The 19,595-nt window shown below is 43.0% G+C and overlaps 1 protein-coding gene across 2 annotated transcripts in view; it reads left to right on the plus strand.

Annotated features, from left to right (window-relative positions):
• LOC112262511 (BMP-2-inducible protein kinase-like) overlaps window positions 1-19,595 on the plus strand; it is an 85,193-nt gene that overhangs the window by 21,866 nt on the left and 43,732 nt on the right. For both annotated transcript variants that reach the window (XM_042331258.1, XM_042331259.1), the window contains exon 2: window positions 15,752-15,870. In XM_042331258.1, the coding sequence (XP_042187192.1) occupies window positions 15,752-15,870 (119 nt within the window). The remainder of the gene's footprint in view (window positions 1-15,751; window positions 15,871-19,595) is intronic.

Here is a 19,595-nt window from a genome sequence, read left to right on the forward strand (position 1 = left end):
CTTAAACTCCTAGCCCGAACGTGCAGGACTAAGTGAAATAATGAAAATCTTAAGGTTAGGTATTAACCTCGAAGGATTAAGGTTTGGGATAGGTCTGAGGAGTTAACTCGGTAGGTTAACTTTGGTCAACTTGGGATAACGTGTACCGTGAAAGTGGCTGACCTTTTTTTATCCAGGTAAATTTCTATGGCAACAAATCCTTCAGAACTAACCTGTTCCGGTGCAGGCTAACTCTGATTTAGCTGTGAGTTGAGGACCAATGAAATTGGATTCCTTCCCCCGTCGCAAATATTGCATCATCCCCCTTTCATTTGAGAAAGACAACTGATTTAAAAAAATATTTTATTAATCAAATGTTCTTTTGTCTTTTTAATTATGATAAAAATATTAAAATACAAATCATATTTTAGTAAAGACAGAATGCATTTAACACTACACGCACAGTTGTACTTTTATAACTTATAATAAAATGTTATCGATAGGAGTGTGACCCTCCATCAGGGTTTCTGTTAGAAAAATGTTCTGCCGGACAACATTATTGGGAAGATTTAAAATTGGCAGCCATTTTGATAACTTAACCGGACCCTATTGGGTGTATTACCCATTAGGGTCGTTCACCCACGTTGCTCAGAATGACAGAAATCACATTTTAGATTGTGTTAATTAATCCTAACAGAACATGCAACTCCTGTAATGAAGCAGCCAAGAGAACCCACTTTTCAAACATTTGCCAAAATGCAATTTATGGGAAAAATGGGGGACGTCATTATAAACAGCGCACCTGATGAGCGCGGTATATGACAGAGATGGAATATCTCCTGTAGAAACTTAAGAGGGTGAATATAAAGATGTAACGACTAGGATGGGTTTGCTATTATGACTAGGATTGTGCCTTTGGCTTCTGGACAACGAAATAATTTTTAGACCATTTGTAAAAAAAAATATAAAGAAAAACCCTTGAATGAGTAAGTGTGCCAAATTTTGACTGGTACTGTAGAAAGAGGCCAAGGTAGGTAGTTTGTGTGAACGAGGACGAGCAAAAGTTGTCAAAAGTCCCCGCTTCTGGAGGCGCCTGGCCTAACTGTGGTCATCCTTTCCTTTCACACTCGCCAGACAGGAGTTTGCCATACACCAAATTGAGTTTTGGGAGAAATTAGGTCAGTTAAGTCTGCTAGTCGGATGGAGGCGGAGTCTGGCGTACCTCGCTGGCGTGCGTCTGCTTGGACAGCGTTTTGGTTGTTAGAACACCCACTGTTTCCATGTTGCAGCTCAGGGCGTTTTGGTTGGAATCTTGAGTACCTGCACTTGTTACTGTTCATTTCAGTTTGTTTCTGATAGTTGATTTGAGTTAGGTCTGTTTTATTTTTTACCTAAACCCCCCCCCCCTCTTCTCTCCACTACAATACCGAATTAACTAATGTATTGCAAGAGCAGTGCATAGCCTGGGTCGACACAGCATAACCTGGGTCGAGGCAGCATAACCTGGGTCGACGCAGCATAACCTGAATCTTCCACTCTGAATTGAAGCTGATCTAAATGAAAGTGGAGGGAAGACAATAGCATGTCTGTTAAGTGTCAACAACGGCAGGGCAGGGGGCGGCCTTATCCTCCCTCCCTCCCCACTAAGAAGGATCTGAGAGGATCGATGTTGTCCCTGTCTTTCACTCCTCTAAAAGGCTTTTTGAACACTGAATCATCTGACAGGAGAAGTAAAACCCTGTTCTCCTGCGTCTCTACCGTCCCATGGATTATTAGGCATGCACAGTCTTGTCTAGTAGGTATGTCATCCAAAAGAAGTCATGATGTCCTAAAATAACAGTCCCCTGTTAGGATCACAATTCTGCTCAAGAAGTGTTTCACAAACCTCTTTCTGGAGTACCCCCTCCACCCACCCAGCCAGCCTTTCTGGAGTACCCCCTCCACCCACCCAGCCAGTCCAAATTTGCTTGATTATATTCCAGAACTAACACACAGCTAAATGGTTGTGATGATCAGGTGATTGAATCCGCTGTGCTCGTGTACTGGAGTAGACGTTTTGACAAACTGTTCTGGAAACAGTGGTGCTCTATTAGACTGTCCCGGTAGACTGAACACACGTTTAGAACAACTGGTGTAAGTAAGCATTTTCACGGTAAGGTTTACACCTGTTGTATTCGGCACATGTGACTAATAAAATGTCAATTTGATTTTGTATTCTCCTTCCATGGGCTGCCCTGATGTTGTCTTAAAATCATATCAAATGTATTTGTCGCATGCGCCGTAAACAACAGGTGTAGACTAACAGTCAAATTCTTACTTACCCACAATGCAGAGATGTGTTTTTTTATTGGATGTATTTATTTGAGATATTAACGAGGGATAAATAATAACGAATAAATACTCTTAAGTCAGTCAGACCAACCTGTTTTTTTTCTTCTTCAATGCTACGAGACTATTTTATCTCTGGGCTCCAATGCCTCACCACTGTCGGTCTGATTTAGTATATGGCCGGGATATGTTTTTTATTTGTTTTTTACATGGCTTTCGCAAACTCGATATCAAGCTCTTACCCATGCACATCTGTTTATCTCATTGATGCCAACAGCCAGGTGCTGACGACTCTGGCCCACTTGAATTTGAAACATTTTATTTCTGTTTTTTTTTTTTTTTTTTTTTCAAACACTTCCTGGGGGTTGAATGATTGTTAGTTAGCCGATTGCCTCGAACTCTCTCTGAACCTAGCAATAATCTCAGGCCAGATGCTAGGTGCCATCCCAGAGCCGTAGACGGTGTCATCCTCTCTAGGTTTATAAATATCTTCCAGTCTTGGTCACTACCGACTTGGAGGGAAAGATAGAAAGAGTAGGGCTGAGCTACACGGTGGTAGTACTCCTGACTTGTTTGGGCCCATTTTAAAGATCAAAGGGATGGTGAGCCCTGTTTTTTAATTTTATTCTGTAAGTGCTCATAGTTTCCATGTTTCTCAAACCTATCCTCGAGTACCCCCAGCTAACTAGTTCTACATGTTTGATCTATTCACAACTAGCACACCTGATTCAACTACCGAAGGGCTTGATGATTAGTCAACAAAATAAAAAAAATAAAAAAAATCAGGTCTCCTTGTACTGGAAAACATCAAGTAAGTGGAACTGGTTGGCTGGCGTTATCTGAGGAAAGGTTTGGAAACAATGGAATGAATGAATAAATATGTGGTCAACAATCAGTCATAGGCCTAGTTGTATGTAGTGATGTCATAAGGTCCCACCCGGCACTTAGAGTCTTGTGACATTAGTCTAGAGCTCGTTACTGCATGCCAGGGTTCCTAAGGCAAATATAATTTCCTCTGTAAAAACACGTGGGATGCTGCTGCTCGTTTTGATGCCGTCTACTCATGGAAGTTATAGAGCGGGGTCATAGTAACAGGAGGCTCTTTTTAAAACCACGAGAACCAGTGTCTTTTCACGAGGCCACAATTGCGTTCTTCTCTTATTACATAATGTTTGACGTCCCTTTTTAACAAATGAGCAATCTAGCGAAGTAGACCGATTTTTTTAAAATGTTGGATGAACAAGCTTTTATACAGAAGATATCTGAATAGTTTAATGAACAGGTGTTTTTATTTATTTATTATATTTTTTAAACAGAAGACAGAATTGCCTAGCCTGGTTCGTCTAAACCTGACAGATAAGAACTGAAAGAATGTTTCTCCTTATCAAAGGGCTTCTGTTGATTCCAGAATGCCTGGAAAGTTCCAGAGAGAATGACAAGTCAGCTCCAAGCTCTGTTAGGGGGGAGATATACGCTCCTGGTGCAGAATCTCTCAACTGCACACCAAAAGCAAGCTGTTCTCTATTTTTAGACCGACAACCTAGTACGCAGATACATTTTGTGAACATCATTATGGTGAAACTTTGGTAGACTTGAGCTGTGTTCTTAACATATACTTACTAGCCTGAAGTGAAGTGGGTTACAGAGGAGAGCCTTGATGTTAGTGAGTGGGAAATAAATATCCACATCCGCACATGAAGGAGAGAGTGTGTGTGTGTGACAGAAGTGAATTCAATCCATTACAAAGTGAAAGCTTAGTAATACACAGTAAACACTATACTGAGTAGGCTCGGGCAGTATCCAGATTGTCATACCGACCTTGTGCCGTCCTGGGATATTTGATTAATACTGGCACTGAACACAAGGGGAGCTATTTTCAAAGTCCACTGAGCTTCTGTTATCTGAAGGTTAGCAATGCTAACAAGTACATGTACAATCCCATAGAAAATGCTAGCTAAATGCTAACGAAATCATTGCTAACATTTTATATAGTCTGACACACAATGTCTGCAGGACTGACATTTGCTCATAGAGTAATACAAGTAACAAAAAAATGCTACTCACAGTTTGCAGTACGCCCACAACAATTATTAGACAGCAAGGCTCGTGATCCAGGAGGGTATTTTCTGTTCTCTACCAAGAGAAGCTTGATTTAGCAAGAAGCTAACCTGTTAGCTAGAAAACGATCTACTAAATTAGCAAACCAAATGCACAACTGCAGAGCATTTATCACATTTTAGACAGTTAACCTAATAGTTAGAGCTGGCAAACATTTAAATTACATGCTTGGGGGAGTAATGGGGGAGGGTGGGGTAGTGATGAATGGGGTAATACTAGGTTAGTATTGGGGGAGGAGGGGGTGATGAATGGGGGAGTGATGAATGGGGGAGTGATGAATGGGGGAGTGATGAATGGGGAGGAATGAATGGGGAGTACTGGGGGAGGGATGTAAGGGTGGGATAACGTTTTACAGGTTGGGGCCTCTGTTCTCTGAAGAACCCTGAGAGAGGGAGGGGTCGTCTGTTCTCTGAAGAACCCAGAGAGAGGGAGGGGTCGTCTGTTCTCTGATGAACCCAGAGAGGGGGAGAACTCCATAATAACAGAAAACACGATGTCATCATCAATGACATCATGCATCAAATGCATGAAACTATCTGCTTCATGCCTGAACAGAACCACACACACACCATCTGTGTTTGTCCCTTTTTATGAAGCCAATCCTCCTGTCCCCCCCCCCATTTTCCTTATTGGGTTTCTCTTTTCTACTCCTCCTCTTGCTTTGGCAGCCCTGACAGTCTATTGGAATAGTAATCCAGTTGGTTGAAGTCTGTTACGCCTTCTGTGTGGGTGTTGTGAAGTAGGCCTGTCATTACTGGGGAATTTTCCCCATCTGTGCTCTAGATTCAGGGACCATGACCTCGCCCGGCCTCCACTAAAGCCCAGGCTTCAGCAGCAGGACCTCGCCCGGCCTCCACTAAAGCCCAGGCTTCAGCACCAGGACCTCGCCCAGGCTCCAGCACCAGGACCTCGCCCGGCCTCCACTAAAGCCCAGGCTCCAGCACCAGGACCTCGCCCGGCCTCCACTAAAGCCCAGGCTTCAGCACCAGGACCTCGCCCGGCCTCCACTAAAGCCCAGGCTTCAGCACAGGACCTCGCCCGGCCACCACTAAAGCCCAGGCTTCAGCACCAGGACCTCGCCCGGCCTCCACTAAAGCCCAGGCTTCAGCACCAGGACCTCGCCCGGCCTCCACTAAAGCCCAGGCTTCAGCACCAGGACCTCGCCCGGCCTCCACTAAAGCCCAGGCTTCAGCACCAGGACCTCGCCCGGCCTCCACTAAAGCCCAGGCTTCAGCACCAGGACCTCGCCCGGCCTCCACTAAAGCCCAGGCTTCAGCACCAGGACCTCGCCCGGCCTCCACTAAAGCCCAGGCTTCAGCACCATGACCTCGCCCGGCCTCCACTAAAGCCCAGGCTGCAACGTCATCTCCCCTCCTTTGCTTTTCTTTCCTCTGGGCTTGACGCGCACACACACACACACACACACACACACACACAGCGCTGGCCAAGGTAGAAGAGATTTTGTTTTGTCGAACAACTGAGAAGGTCACGTCTGGTGCCTTGTTAAAAGGACTTTCTACTTAAAAATGCATGAAGGAATAAAATGATTCTCCTCTCCCTTCACTCTGCTGCTGATTATTTTAGAGGGCACTTTGCCTTGAACATGATTACATTGTTAATCTGGGTAAGATTATACTCTGCCTTCAGAGAGTTATCATACCCCTTGATTTATTCCACTTTTTGTTCTTAGATCCTGAATTCAAAATAGATTAAATAAAAACAATTATTCACCCATCTACACACAATACCCCATAACCACAGTGAGATGTTTATTGTTGCAATGTATTGAAAATGAAATACAGAAATATCTAATTTACATAACTATTCACACCCCTGAGTGAGTACATGTTAGAATCACCGTTGGCAGTGAGTACAGCTGTGTGTCTTTGCACACCTGGATTATACACATTAGTTGATTAGCAATGATAAACATTTTCAAGTATTGCAATAGATTTTCAAGCCAATTTAAGTCTAAGTCTGTATCTACTCGTGAATATTCAATGTTGTCTTGGTATGCAACTCCAGTGTATATTTTTTTGGCCTTTGTGTTTTTGGTTATTGTCCTTCTGAAAGGTGCATTTGTGTCTGTTGGAAAGCAGACTGAACCTGGCTTTCCTCTAGGATTTTGCCTGTGCTTAGTTCTATTCAGTTGAATTTTTATCCTAAAAAACTCCCTAGTCCTTGCCTTTGACAAGCATATCCATAACATGATGCAGCCACCACATGCAGTATTTTTACTTTAGTGCCTTACTTTTAACAGGATGCATGTTTTGGTATATTTTTATTCTGTACAGGCTTCCTTCTTTTCACTCTGTCATTTAGGTTAGTATTGTGGAGTAACTACAATGTTGTTGATCCATCCTCCGTTTTCTCCTATAATTGCCATTAAACTCTGTAACTTTTTTAAAGTCACCATTGGACTCATGGTGAAATTCCTGAACAGTTTCCTTCCTCTCCAGCAACTGAGTTAGGAAGGACGCCTGTATCTTTGTAGTGACTGGCTGTATTGATACACCATCCAAAGTGTAATTAATAACTTCACCGTGCTCAAAGTGATATTCAATGTCTGCTTTTTAAAAGTAATTTATCTACCAATATGTGCTCTTCTTTGCAAAGCTTTCATCAAGGCAAAGGGTGGCTGCTTTGAAGAATCTAAAATCTATTTTGAGTCAAACTTTTTTGCTTACTACATAATTCCATATGTGTTGTTTCATAGTTTTGATATCTTCATTATTATTATACAATGTAAAAAAAACCTTGAATGAGTAGCTGTGTCCAAACTTTTGACTGGTACTGTATATTTAGGAGCTACCGAATGTCATTTTTTGGGGGGAATTTGGACATCTACAAGCTTATGTGAACGAGAAACATTGTGCAAATAAACAACGCATGCTAGTCTGAAGGAAGAACAGTACTGGCTCTGGAGCAGCATGAGTACATGTTGTGTCTGTGTGGAGTCTGGAGTCGCTAGGGCGACGGGCCTGCATGCTCTGCTTAAAAAAAGATGGGGGAGGAGCAGACCGAGAACAGTGGAGAGAAAAAAAACGCAAGACAATCAGAAGATTGCAGGGCTTTGACTTATCAAACACGACGGAAACCTAACACTATGATTCCCCGTCACTTTAGTAAGTCAACCACTTATTTAAATAACTAGAAAATTAAACGTCTTTTTTTTCACCGGAAAAAATAGGAAATGCATAAGAAATATCTTGCCATTCTAAAATGCTTCTTATTGTAATTTCTGCTCGGCATCAGACTCATTTTGTCCTTCAGTTGCACTTCTCCGCCTAATTTGTGAAGGGCATTTTATCAGCAGACAGCGCTCTGACTAATGTGTAGCTCATTTTCTCTGGTACTTTTCTTGGTGTAGCTAGCCTAGTCTTCTTAGGTAAAATGCAAGATGAACTTTAAGCAAAAACATTAGGAAATGATGGCCGTGCATTGCTTTTGCAATGAAGACCTTGCTTTGTCATTGTAAGAGAATTTAATACCAGCCAAATACAGTTGCTCTTCTGTTGTCATCTGATAAATTAAGATGATTTCTGCTGACTGTGTTGCACAAATGTATTTTTTGAGAAATAAAAATATAGTTGCACGTCAATGTTCACTCTATTAAAGCAAAAAAAATAACACTTAATTTTCCAAATAAAATGTGACCCCCTGTACACAGCTTCTCCCGTTGTGCTATTTACAAACTAACGTGACTGTTCTGGGGAACTATGGGAAGTTTGATAATGTGACTGGCTCAGCTGTTCTGGGGAACTATGGGAAGTTTGATAATGTGACTGGCTCAGCTGTTCTGGGGAACTATGGGAAGTTTGATAATGTGACTGGCTCAGCTGTTCTGGGGAACTATGGGAAGTTTGATAATGTGACTGGCTCAGCTGTTCTGGGGAACTATGGGAAGTTTGATAATGTGACTGGCTCAGCTGTTCTGGGGAACTATGGGAAGTTTGATAATGTGACTGGCTCAGCTGTTCTGGGGAACTATGGGAAGTTTGATAATGTGACTGGCTCAGCTGTTCTGGGGAACTATGGGAAGTTTGATAATGTGACTGGCTCAGCTGTTCTGGGGAACTATGGGAAGTTTGATAATGTGACTGGCTCAGCTGTTCTGGGGAACTATGGGAAGTTTGATAATGTGACTGGCTCAGCTGTTCTGGGGAACTATGGGAAGCTTCATAATGTGACTGGCTCAGCTGTTCTGGGGAACTATGGGAAGCTTCATAACGTGACCGATGAAATTAACGTGATCTGCTTTACTTCCTGATGTATTGCACAAGTTGAATGCAGGTTACTTAAAAAGTAGCTACAAACACTTAAAATGTTATTCAATGGTATTAAAAACAAACATCTCGTTTCCAAATACCCCTGTATACGGTATACCGCCCAAGCCTAGTAGCCAGGACCAATCTCCTGTACAGAGGCTTCCTTTTGTCCACACACACACACACACACACACACACACACACACACACACACACACACACACACACACACACACACACTGGTACGCAGGGTACAAAGCCTCCTAAGAAATCATCCGTCCTGAGGCACTCTGGGGGAATAATGGAGTCTATAGCCGCTGCACTTCCGTGGCTGGCATGGCAGAGTGTGTGAACTAAAGCAACAGAGCTTTGATTTTAGTGAGAACCTGATCAGGAACCATATGGCTCCCGTCAGAGAGGGAAAGACCGGCAGGCTCAGTAGAGAGAGCGAGAGCGTTTTGGTTATTTAGTTAATTGGTTATTTTCTCGCTGTCAGAATTTGCAAATAATAGTCCCCTGTCCTTTTTTCTTTCTTTTCAATACTCCCTGATTGACTAGCTTTCCTTTTCAGTGATTATTAGTGAGCTGGACATGGTCAATACACTGTGAATGTAGGTCCATTATCATTCTACAGTTTTAATTTGGTTTGAGTCATTTTAAAGTATGTTGAGTTTGTCTGTCTGTCCTCCCCCCATAACACAAAAATATGTGACCTGTTTCAGGAAACTAGGCCTATGTCGCAGGCCACTACTTCACAGGAGAGGAGAAACGCAAACTTTCAAAAAAAATTCTAATCAATCCTCAGGTTGTTTTTAAAATATATAATCGATAATATATCAACCACAACTGTATTTTTCAGTAGGAGAGGGAAAGGCAATGGCTGCCCAAACTCTGTTGTGCGAGCAAAACTCATGCGAACACCTGACGCGATGTTATCTTTCTGGCTCATTTTTTCAAATTAAAAGCCTGAAACTATGTCTGAAGACTGACACCTTGAGGATGCGATAGGAAAAGGAATCTGGTTGATATCCCTTTAAATGGAGCAAAGGCAGGCTATGCAACATGGAGTTTTCAAAATAGAAGCCACTTCCTGGTTTGATTTTCCTCAGGGTTTCGCCTGCAGTATCAGTTCTGTTATATTCAGACAATATTTTGACAGTTTTGGAAACTTTAGAGTGTTCTCTATCCAATACTAAAGTAATATGCATATATTAGCAACTGAGACTGAGGAGCTGGCCATTTTACTCTGGGCACCTTTTCATCCAAGCTTCTCAATACTGCCCCTGCAGCCATAAGAAGTTAACTACCTGCAGATTCATGCAGGGTAGTAACGTCATGTGTTGGGATTAAGGTTAATTGTTTAGCTAGCTACATGTCTTAACAAAAGACTCCACTATGCAAGTAACTATTTCGGGTGCATTCGTAAATTCAGTCTCTGCTCCTATTTCAGAGCACTTTCGTCTGAGTGTGACGGAGTGAAGAATAACTGATGAATTTACTAACGCTCAACACCTGGTGAATATGGTCGGTGTCAGTAAACGTCGGCAAAAAAAGTGTAAATTGTAGCCAGCAGCACAGTCACATTCACCAACACTCTAGATAACATGAAACAGCCTAACCAGCTCTACCAGGGTGAGTAAAATGGTCAGAGTGAGGTGTTCTCTCATTGGTGTCTGGAAGTAGTGGAGGTTAAAGCTGAAGAGGGTGTAGACAAAGAAGAGCTCTCCAGTAGGCACCAAAAAATATTCAAAGGCCATTTTATCAAAAGTGAGGTTACAAGTTGATCAACTTTCAAAGCAGAATTACTTTCCCATTGTTCCTGAGCTGTAGTGTATGAAGTACCATTTCTAGCTCTGTGTCTCTGCTTTTATCCAATGTAAAAAAATATTTAAAAAATAAATATATATATATATATATTATATATAAAAAATCCAAAGTTGCTTCATAAGACCGAAATCAAGGTGGTTGGTCAACATACTATATACAGTGTTTACTATATGTCTTGCTCACTCTCACTCTTTGTATTCAGGACGGAAAGTTAATTTCTTTGCAATATTTTATTTGCAGTTTTACTTTGGTCTTATTGCAAACAGGATGTATGTTTTTTAATATTTTGTATTCTGTACTGACTTCCATCTTGACTGGGTGGTGTAATTAATAACTTCACCATGCTCAAAGGGATATTCAATATCTGCTTAAAAAAAAACACCTACTTATGGGTTCCCTTCTTTGCGAGTCATTGGAAAATCTCCCTGGTCATTGTGGTTGAATCTGTATTCACTGCTTGACTGATGGACCTTACAATTATCTGTATGTGTGGGGTGCATGGATGAGGTAGTCATTAAAACTTTTTTTTAAACACTTATTGCACCCAGAGTGAGTCCATGTAACTTATTATGTGACTTGTTAAGCACATGTTTTACTCCTGAACTTTATTTAGGTTTGCCATAACAAAGGGGTTGAATACTTATTGACTCAAGACATTTCAGCGTTTCATTTTTTTATTAATTTGTAAAAACAAAATTCCACTTTATTATGGGGTAGTGTGTGTGTGTGTGTGTGTGTGTGTGTGTGTGTGTGTGTGTAGACCAGTGACACATCTCAATTTAATCAGTTTTAAATTCAGTCTGTAACACAACAAGATGTGTAAGTGAAGGAGTGTGAACACTTTCTGAAGGCACTGTAGTGCACTACTTTGGACCCCAGAGCCTTATGGGTCTTGTTTAAAAGCAGTTCACCTCATAGGAAATAGGATGCCGTTTGAGACACAACAGGTTGTTTTTGAGATACCCTTAGGCCCAGTTGGTTTTAATAGGATGCGCCAGCAGAGCAAAGCAGTACAAAATGAACAAAACAAAAAATCTAGGCCAACAAACCGGTTTGGTTTCTGCTGACTGACTGTTGTTGGTAGTAAAGTACAGATTCTTTCCTTTTAATGTGCCTTTCCCTTTTAACCTCTTGGGGATAGGGGGCAGAATTTTCACTTTTGGATAAATAGCGTGCACACTTTCAACTTCCTGCTACTCATGCCAAGAATATAAGATATGCATACTATTCATAGATTTGAATAGAAAACACTCTGAAGTTTCTAAAACTGTTTGAATCATGTCTGTGAGTATAACAGAACTCATGTAGCAGGCAAAACCCCGAGGACTAACTGTTCAGATTTCCCAATGATTTAACAATTATTTAGTGCTTTTGTTACTGCATGTGAAACGAGGCCTCAGTACTGTAACTGAAGAATGTCACCCAGGCTTTTGTGGAACGAGCTCCATTATCCAAATAATCATGTCATACAGGGAAGAACAATGAAGCTGCTCATAAAAACACTAGTTATCTTTACCCCAATACATCCTCTCTGTTCATATTCAGAACAGGCAGTGACCACGAGATGGGGTACATACTGACTGGGAGTTCAGTCAAGATTTGATTTAGTTTTGCTCTCTGGTTTCAACTGCGGCTGTTTTTTGTTTTTTTTGAGTTCTCACTCGGCACAGCTTGAGTTGAAGAGGGCTGGTTAACGTTTGATTGCAATGGTCAGATTCCCAGATTGCACTTTTGTATTGGACTGCAATGCATCTACAGTCAGAAACAAGAACAGTTTCCCAACACTGATAATGATAAGTCTGGCTGTGTTTAACATTAAGTCCATTTCAGAATTTCCCTTCGGCTAACTCAATTCACTTTAATTAAGGTTGTTCCTTCCTGCCTGCTTTAAACCCCGACATACTTAGTTTGCATGATGAGGAGGTTAACCTGCTCTGTTGTCATGGTGATTTGCCTATCCAGAGGGCATGTGAGGTGTCTGGCTTCTCCTCTAATGTATTAACTGCTGTTCTGTGTGGTGCTCTGGGTAGGGGGGTGTGGCTCATCCTCCCTGAGCAGACTGTAATGAGTCGGTGGTGATTCCCCCTGAGCAGACTGTAATGAGTCGGTGGTGATTGAGCACACCCCCTGAGCAGACTGTAATGAGTCGGTGGTGATTCCCCCTGAGCACACTGTAACGAGTCGGTGGTGATTCCCCCTGAGCACACTGTAACGAGTCGGTGGTGATTCCCCCTGAGCACACTGTAACGAGTCGGTGGTGATTCTCCCTGAGCAGACTGTGCAATGAGAATCATGCTCTACTGCCCTGTCACAGGAATGACAAAATCCCATAGTACTATCTAGAATAGTACTATCAGTGTACACACGTGTACTTGCCTCCTACTGTGGTCATTCCGTCTCCTCTATGAATCACATCTGCACGAACCCAGTCTTCACTGAGTCATCCATACATCAATTGTCTTAAATCATTTATTTATTACTAAATGTTGGTAGTAAAGTACATGTTCATCAACTACAGCTCGGCATTCAACACCATAGTACCCTCCAAGCTCGTCATCAAGCTCGAGACCCTGGGTCTCGACCCCGCCCTGTGCAACTGGGTACTGGACTTCCTGACGGGCCGCCCCCAGGTGGTGAGGGTAGGCAACAACATCTCCTCCCCGCTGATCCTCAACACTGGGGCCCCACAAGGGTGCGTTCTGAGCCCTCTCCTGTACTCCCTGTTAACCCACGACTGCGTGGCCACGCACGCCTCCAACTCAATCATCAAGTTTGCGGACGACACAACAGTGGTAGGCTTGATTACCAACAACGACGAGACGGCCTACAGGGAGGAGGTGAGGGCCCTCGGAGTGTGGTGTCAGGAAAATAACCTCACACTCAACGTCAACAAAACTAAGGATGATTGTGGACTTCAGGAAACAGCAGAGGGAACACCCCCTATCCACATCGATGGAACAGTAGTGGAGAGGGTAGCAAGTTTTAAGTTCCTCGGCATACACATCACAGACAAACTGAATTGGTCCACTCACACAGACAGCATCGTGAAGAAGGCGCAGCAGCGCCTCAACCTCAGGAGGCTGAAGAAATTTGGCTTGTCACCAAAAGCACTCACAAACTTCTACAGATGCACAATCGAGAGCATCCTGTTGGGCTGTATCACCGCCTGGTACGGCAACTGCTCTGCCCACAACCGTAAGGCTCTCCAGAGGGTAGTGAGGTCTGCACAAAGCATCACCAGGGGCAAACTACCTGCCCTCCAGGACACCTACACCACCCGATGTTACAGGAAGGCCATAAAGATCATCAAGGACATCAACCACCCGAGCCACTGCCTGTTCACCCCGCTATCATCCAGAAGGCGAGGTCCGTACAGGTGCATCAAAGCTGGGACCGAGAGACTGAAAAACAGCTTCTATCTCAAGGCCATCAGACTGTTAAACAGCCACCACTAACATTGAGTGGCTGCTGCCAACACACTGACAATGACACTGACTCAACTCCAGCCACTTTAATAATGGGAATTGATGGGAAATGATGTAAATATATAAACAATGCTACCTTATATAATGTTACTTACCCTACATTATTCATCTCATATGCATAAGTATATACTGTACTCTATATCATCGACTGCATCCTTATGTAATACATGTATCACTAGCCACTTTAACTATGCCACTTTGTTTACATACTCATCTCATATGTATATACTGTACTCGATATCAGCTACTGTATCTTGCCTATGCTGCTCTGTACCATCACTCATTCATATATCCTTATGTACATATTCTTTATCCCCTTACACTGTGTATAAGACAGTAGTTTTGGAATTGTTAGTTAGATTACTTGTTGGTTATTACTGCATTGTCGGAACTAGAAGCACAAGCATTTCGCTACACTCGCATTAACATCTGCTAACCATGTGTATGTGACAAATAAAATTTGATTTGATTTGAAGTGATTCACAGAAATGCATAAACAAAGTAAATATGGTTACAAGGAATGATAGGAGAATGTGCCCCTAGTGGGCTAAACCGGCATGGCGGCTAAAACGGGGAGTGGGGGTCAGCTGAGAAGTCACCACAGAGTTGATAATTATAACAATTTAAATACTAATCCTTTACACATGAACGCTCACTCATTCGGGAACAATTGCAATCAATATATATATTTATACGCTCAGTGTGTCGTCTTGATCGCTGGTGAAAAGTTTTTCTTTTGTAGAATTGTCTGTCTCTCTCCCTCTCTCTCTCTCTGTTGTGGTTAGAGTAGATTGTTCAGAGTAACATTCCTTCATCCGTTATAGAATAGATGTTTCGGCGGTTGTCGTTCTTCGCCTTCAATGATACCGAATTCCTAGCTGCAGACTAGTAATTCATATCAAAGACTTGTTCTTATTCTGTTGGTATCGATAGTCTAAGAGTTGAACCACGTGGTATGATTAAAAGATTCAGCAATGGTCTACAACCTTCGTCCTCTCCTAATGGAGGAAAACATGGTCTGGTGATAATTTCTCAAAGTTGGGTTTTTATTTGGAATTGCAGAAAAGGGCTGTCCCAGGATGTTTGACCCTAACTGGGCTCAGGGGCGGTCCTCTGATTTAGTTAAGTCCAATTCCCTTTGAGTTTTCCTTTGTTAAACAGTCCAAAATCACATTGTAAAATTGTGTAAACAGTGTCATACTCACTCATTCATCTTGTACAACAATTAGATGTAAACCTCATATCTGAGGCTATTATATAAACAGCGTTATGGTAATATGGCCACACCGTCTCCCATGAGCTTCCCCAAGTTGTAACAAACGGACCAGTTCGTAGCTGGATTCTTCACCAATCTTTTATACCTTCTCCGGAACATAAATGTTGTTGGGACCTCGAGTTCTGTGAGATGGAAGAAATTCTTTTGTTCTTTATGAATCTTCACTCTGTCTCTTATACAGTGTGGCCATGAGGAGATCCTCAGGAATTTACGACCTCTCTCTGACCACAGCAGCCTAGTTGAAGGAGGAAAGGGGGATGGGGCTTGCTGTACCCAAACAGGGCAACATCATGACAGTAGGGTACTTCTTTCTCCTGGCGATGCAACAGATCAACAGGTCTTTTGAAGCCTCCTGCTCGGTCCACTAATGAGAGAGAGAGAGACGTACCCAGGAGCACGTGAACTGTGTGTGTGTGTGTACTCAACATGTGTATGATCCTAACTGTTCTCCTTCTGGCTCCTCTCTCCAGGCGGTTTCTCTGTGGTGTTCCTGGCCCGGACACAGAGTGGCATGCGCTGCGCTCTCAAGAGGATGTACGTCAACAACGTCCCTGACCTCAACATCTACAAGAGAGAGATCACTATTATGGTGGGCATAGAGTGTGAGAGACTGTGTGTGTGTGTGTGTGTTTGCTCCTTAACACGATTACTTGACTTAGGTCTGTGACTGTCATTTGAATTTTGGATGACTGTTATTGGCCAGCCAAATCAAAAAAAAAAAAAAAAATCAGCAGATGTCACAAAGTGTTTATGCAGAAACCCAGACTAAAACCCACAAAGGACTGTGGTCACCGTAATAACCGTTCAATGCACATTTTCTCCGCTCCTGACTGCATGTGCTGCCACAGAAATATAATGAATAAAACAGGGGTACCCATTCCAGTCAATGATGGCATAATGGGTCAGACTGGCGGACATTGTGAGTGTACCAATGGGAGCAAAGCAGGAAGTAAACGCCAGAAGTGTACCCATCAGTATGTGCTGTGATTTATTTATTTAAAAAAAATAAGGTTATTCAAGTTAATGGACATTACAGGGACACATCAGTTTAAAAATAAATAAAATAAATGGTTTAAACTTTTATTTGACTATGCATGTCAGTTTAAGAACAAATACTTATTTACAATGACGGCCTAGGAACAGTAACCCGGACGACGCTGGGCCAATTGTGCCGCCGCCCTATGGGACTCCCAATCATGGCCGGATATGATTCAGCCTGGATTCGAACCAGGGACTGTAGTGAAGCCTCTTGCACTGTGATGCAGTACCTTAGACCCCTGCACCACTCTTGAGCCCAGTTAGAGGTAGACTCAGAGAAATTACGGGACAAAATAAAGATAATAATCGATTTCTTCTACAACAATGCTGGGCTCGATTTCTCGGCTGTTTTGGTCCCCGTACCTACCACGCCCTTAACGGCGTGAAGCGAACCCTTGCAGATACGGTGTGAGAGCGAAGTCTTGTATCTCAATATCTGCGTTTCTGCTCGTGACAACGTCATTTCTCTTGAGTCTACCTCTTGTTTTTCCCACATTTGAATGAACATTCTCCATTAGCGTGGAACCTTGCTTGTTTCGGCAAAGGAGCAACAACGTTTAATTCTCGTTAAGTCTGTTAGTGCAGAAAGGGACTCAACCACTTGAATGCCATCAGCTGTTCGTTCCACAATTTATATATATTTTTTAAACGGTTGACATTTTATTTTAATGATGGTCTTTGTCCGTAACCGCTGGTAATACAGTAATTGTGACAGCCTTAGCTTGAATTTGTCTTTAATGTTTTACGCCATCCAGAAAATCCACTTGTTATTTGAACTGAATTACCTCTAAGAGAGTAGATGAACATGTTTCCCCCCAATTTTTTACCCCTGTCTAACTCAACAGCTAGTTGTTTTCTGTGGGGTTTGCTGACTTAAACCATGAGTAATATGTACACTACCTGTCTCAAAATGTCTATAAACAAAGACCTTTCTTCTGAAATTTGTCATTCTATTCTTGTTCTGAGAAATTAAGGCGCTATCATGCGAGAAATTGCCAAGAAACATAAGATCTCATGTAACGCTGTATACTACTCCCTTCACAGAACAGAACAAACTGGCCCTAACCAGAATAGAAAGAGTGGGAGGCCCCAGTGCACAACTGAGCAAGAGGACAAGTACATTAGTGTGTAGTTTGAGAAACAGACGCCTCACTAGTCCTCAACTGGCAGCTTCATCTCAATGTCAACAGTGAAGATGCGACTCCGGGATGCTGGCTTTCTTGGTAGAGTTGCAAAGAAAAAGCCATATCTCAGACTGGCCAATAAAAAGAAAGGATTAAGATCAGCGAAAGAACACACTGGACAGAGGAAGACTAAAACAAAAAGTGTTATGGACAGACGAATCTAAGGTTGAGGTGTTTGGATCACAAAGAAGAACATTTTGTGAGATGAAGAAAAGATGCAGGAGGAGTGGTTGACGCCATCTGTCAAGCATGGTGGAGGCAATGTGATGGTCTGGGGGTGACGGTCTGGGGGTGATGGTCTGGGGGTGCATTGGTGGTGGTAAAGTGGGAGATTTGTACAGGGTAAAAGGGATCTTGAAGAAGGAAGGCTATCATTCCATTTTGCAACGCCATACCCTGTGGACAATGCTTAATTGGAGCCAATTCCTCCTACAACTGGACAATAACCCAAAAGCACAGCTCCAAACTATGCAATAACTATTTGGGGAAGAAGCAGTCTGCTGGTATTTTGTCTGTGCTGGCCACTCCATTATAGTCTCAGGTTTTCAACTCTATTGAGCTGTTGTGGGAGCAGCTTGACCGTATGGTACGTAGGAGGTGCCCATCAAGCCAATCCAACTTGTGGGAGGTGCTTCAGGAAGCATGGGGTGTAACTGTAACTACCGTAGATGTGAGGTGACTGTAACTACCGTAGATGTGAGGTGACTGTAACTACCGTAGATGTGAGGTGACTAACTACCGTAGATGTGAGGTGGCTGTGAATACCGTAGATGTGAGGTGACTGTAACTACCGTAGATGTGAGGTGACTGTAACTACCGTAGATGTGAGGTGACTGTAACTACCGTAGATGTGAGGTGACTGTGACTACTGTAGATGTGAGGTGACTGTAACTACCGTAGATGTGAGGTGGCTGTGACTACCGTAGATGTGAGGTGACTGTAACTACCGTAGATGTGAGGTGGCTGTGACTACCGTAGATGTGAGGTGGACTGTAACTACCGTAGATGTGAGGTGGCTGTAACTGACTACCGTAGATGTGAGGTGGCTGTAACTACCTGTAGATGTGAGGTGGCTGTAACTGTAACTACCGTAGTAGATGTGAGGTGACTGTGACTACTGTAGATGTGAGGTGGCTGTAACTACCGTAGATGTGAGGTGACTGTAACTGTAACTACCGTAGATGTGAGGTGGCTGTGACTACCTGTAGATGTGAGGTGGCTGTGACTGTAACTACTGTAGATGTGAGGTGACTGTAACTACCGTAGATGTGAGGTGGCTGTGACTACTGTAGATGTGAGGTGGCTGGCTGTAACTACCGTAGATGTGAGGTGGCTGTAACTGTAACTACCGTAGATGTGAGGTGGCTGTAACTGTAACTACCGTAGATGTGAGGTGGCTGTAACTGTAACTACTGTAGATGTGAGGTGGCTGTAACTGTAACTACCGTAGATGTGAGGTGGCTGGCTACCGTAGATGTGACTGTAACTACCGTAGATGTGAGGTGGCTGTGACTGTAGATGTAACTACCGTAGATGTGAGGTGGCTGTGACTGTAACTACCGTAGATGTGAGGTGGCTGTGACTGTAACTACCGTAGATGTGAGGGGTGGTAGATGTGAGGTGGCTGTAACTACCGTAGATGTGTGACTACTGTAACTACCGTAGATGTGAGGTGCTGTGACTACTGTAACTACCGTAGATGTGAGGTGACTGTAACTACCGTAGATGTGAGGTGACTGTAGATGTGAGGTGGCTGTAACTACTGTAGATGTGAGGTGGCTGTGACTGTAACTACCGTAGATGTGAGGTGGCTGTGACTGTAACTACCTGTAGATGTAGGTGGCTGTGACTGTAGATGTGAGGTGACTGTGACTACCTGTAGATGTGAGGTGGCTGTAACTGTAACTACCGTAGATGTGAGGTGACTGTGACTACCGTAGATGTGAGGTGGCTGTAACTGTAACTGACCGTAGATGTGAGGTGACTGTAACTACCTGTAGATGTAGACTGTAGATGTGAGGTGGCTGTGACTGTAACTACCGTAGATGTGAGGTGGCTGTGACTACTGTAGATGTGAGGTGGCTGTGTAGAT

Source organism: Oncorhynchus tshawytscha, linkage group LG12 (genome assembly GCF_018296145.1).
Source record: "Oncorhynchus tshawytscha isolate Ot180627B linkage group LG12, Otsh_v2.0, whole genome shotgun sequence".
Classification (NCBI taxonomy): Eukaryota; Metazoa; Chordata; class Actinopteri; order Salmoniformes; family Salmonidae; genus Oncorhynchus; species Oncorhynchus tshawytscha.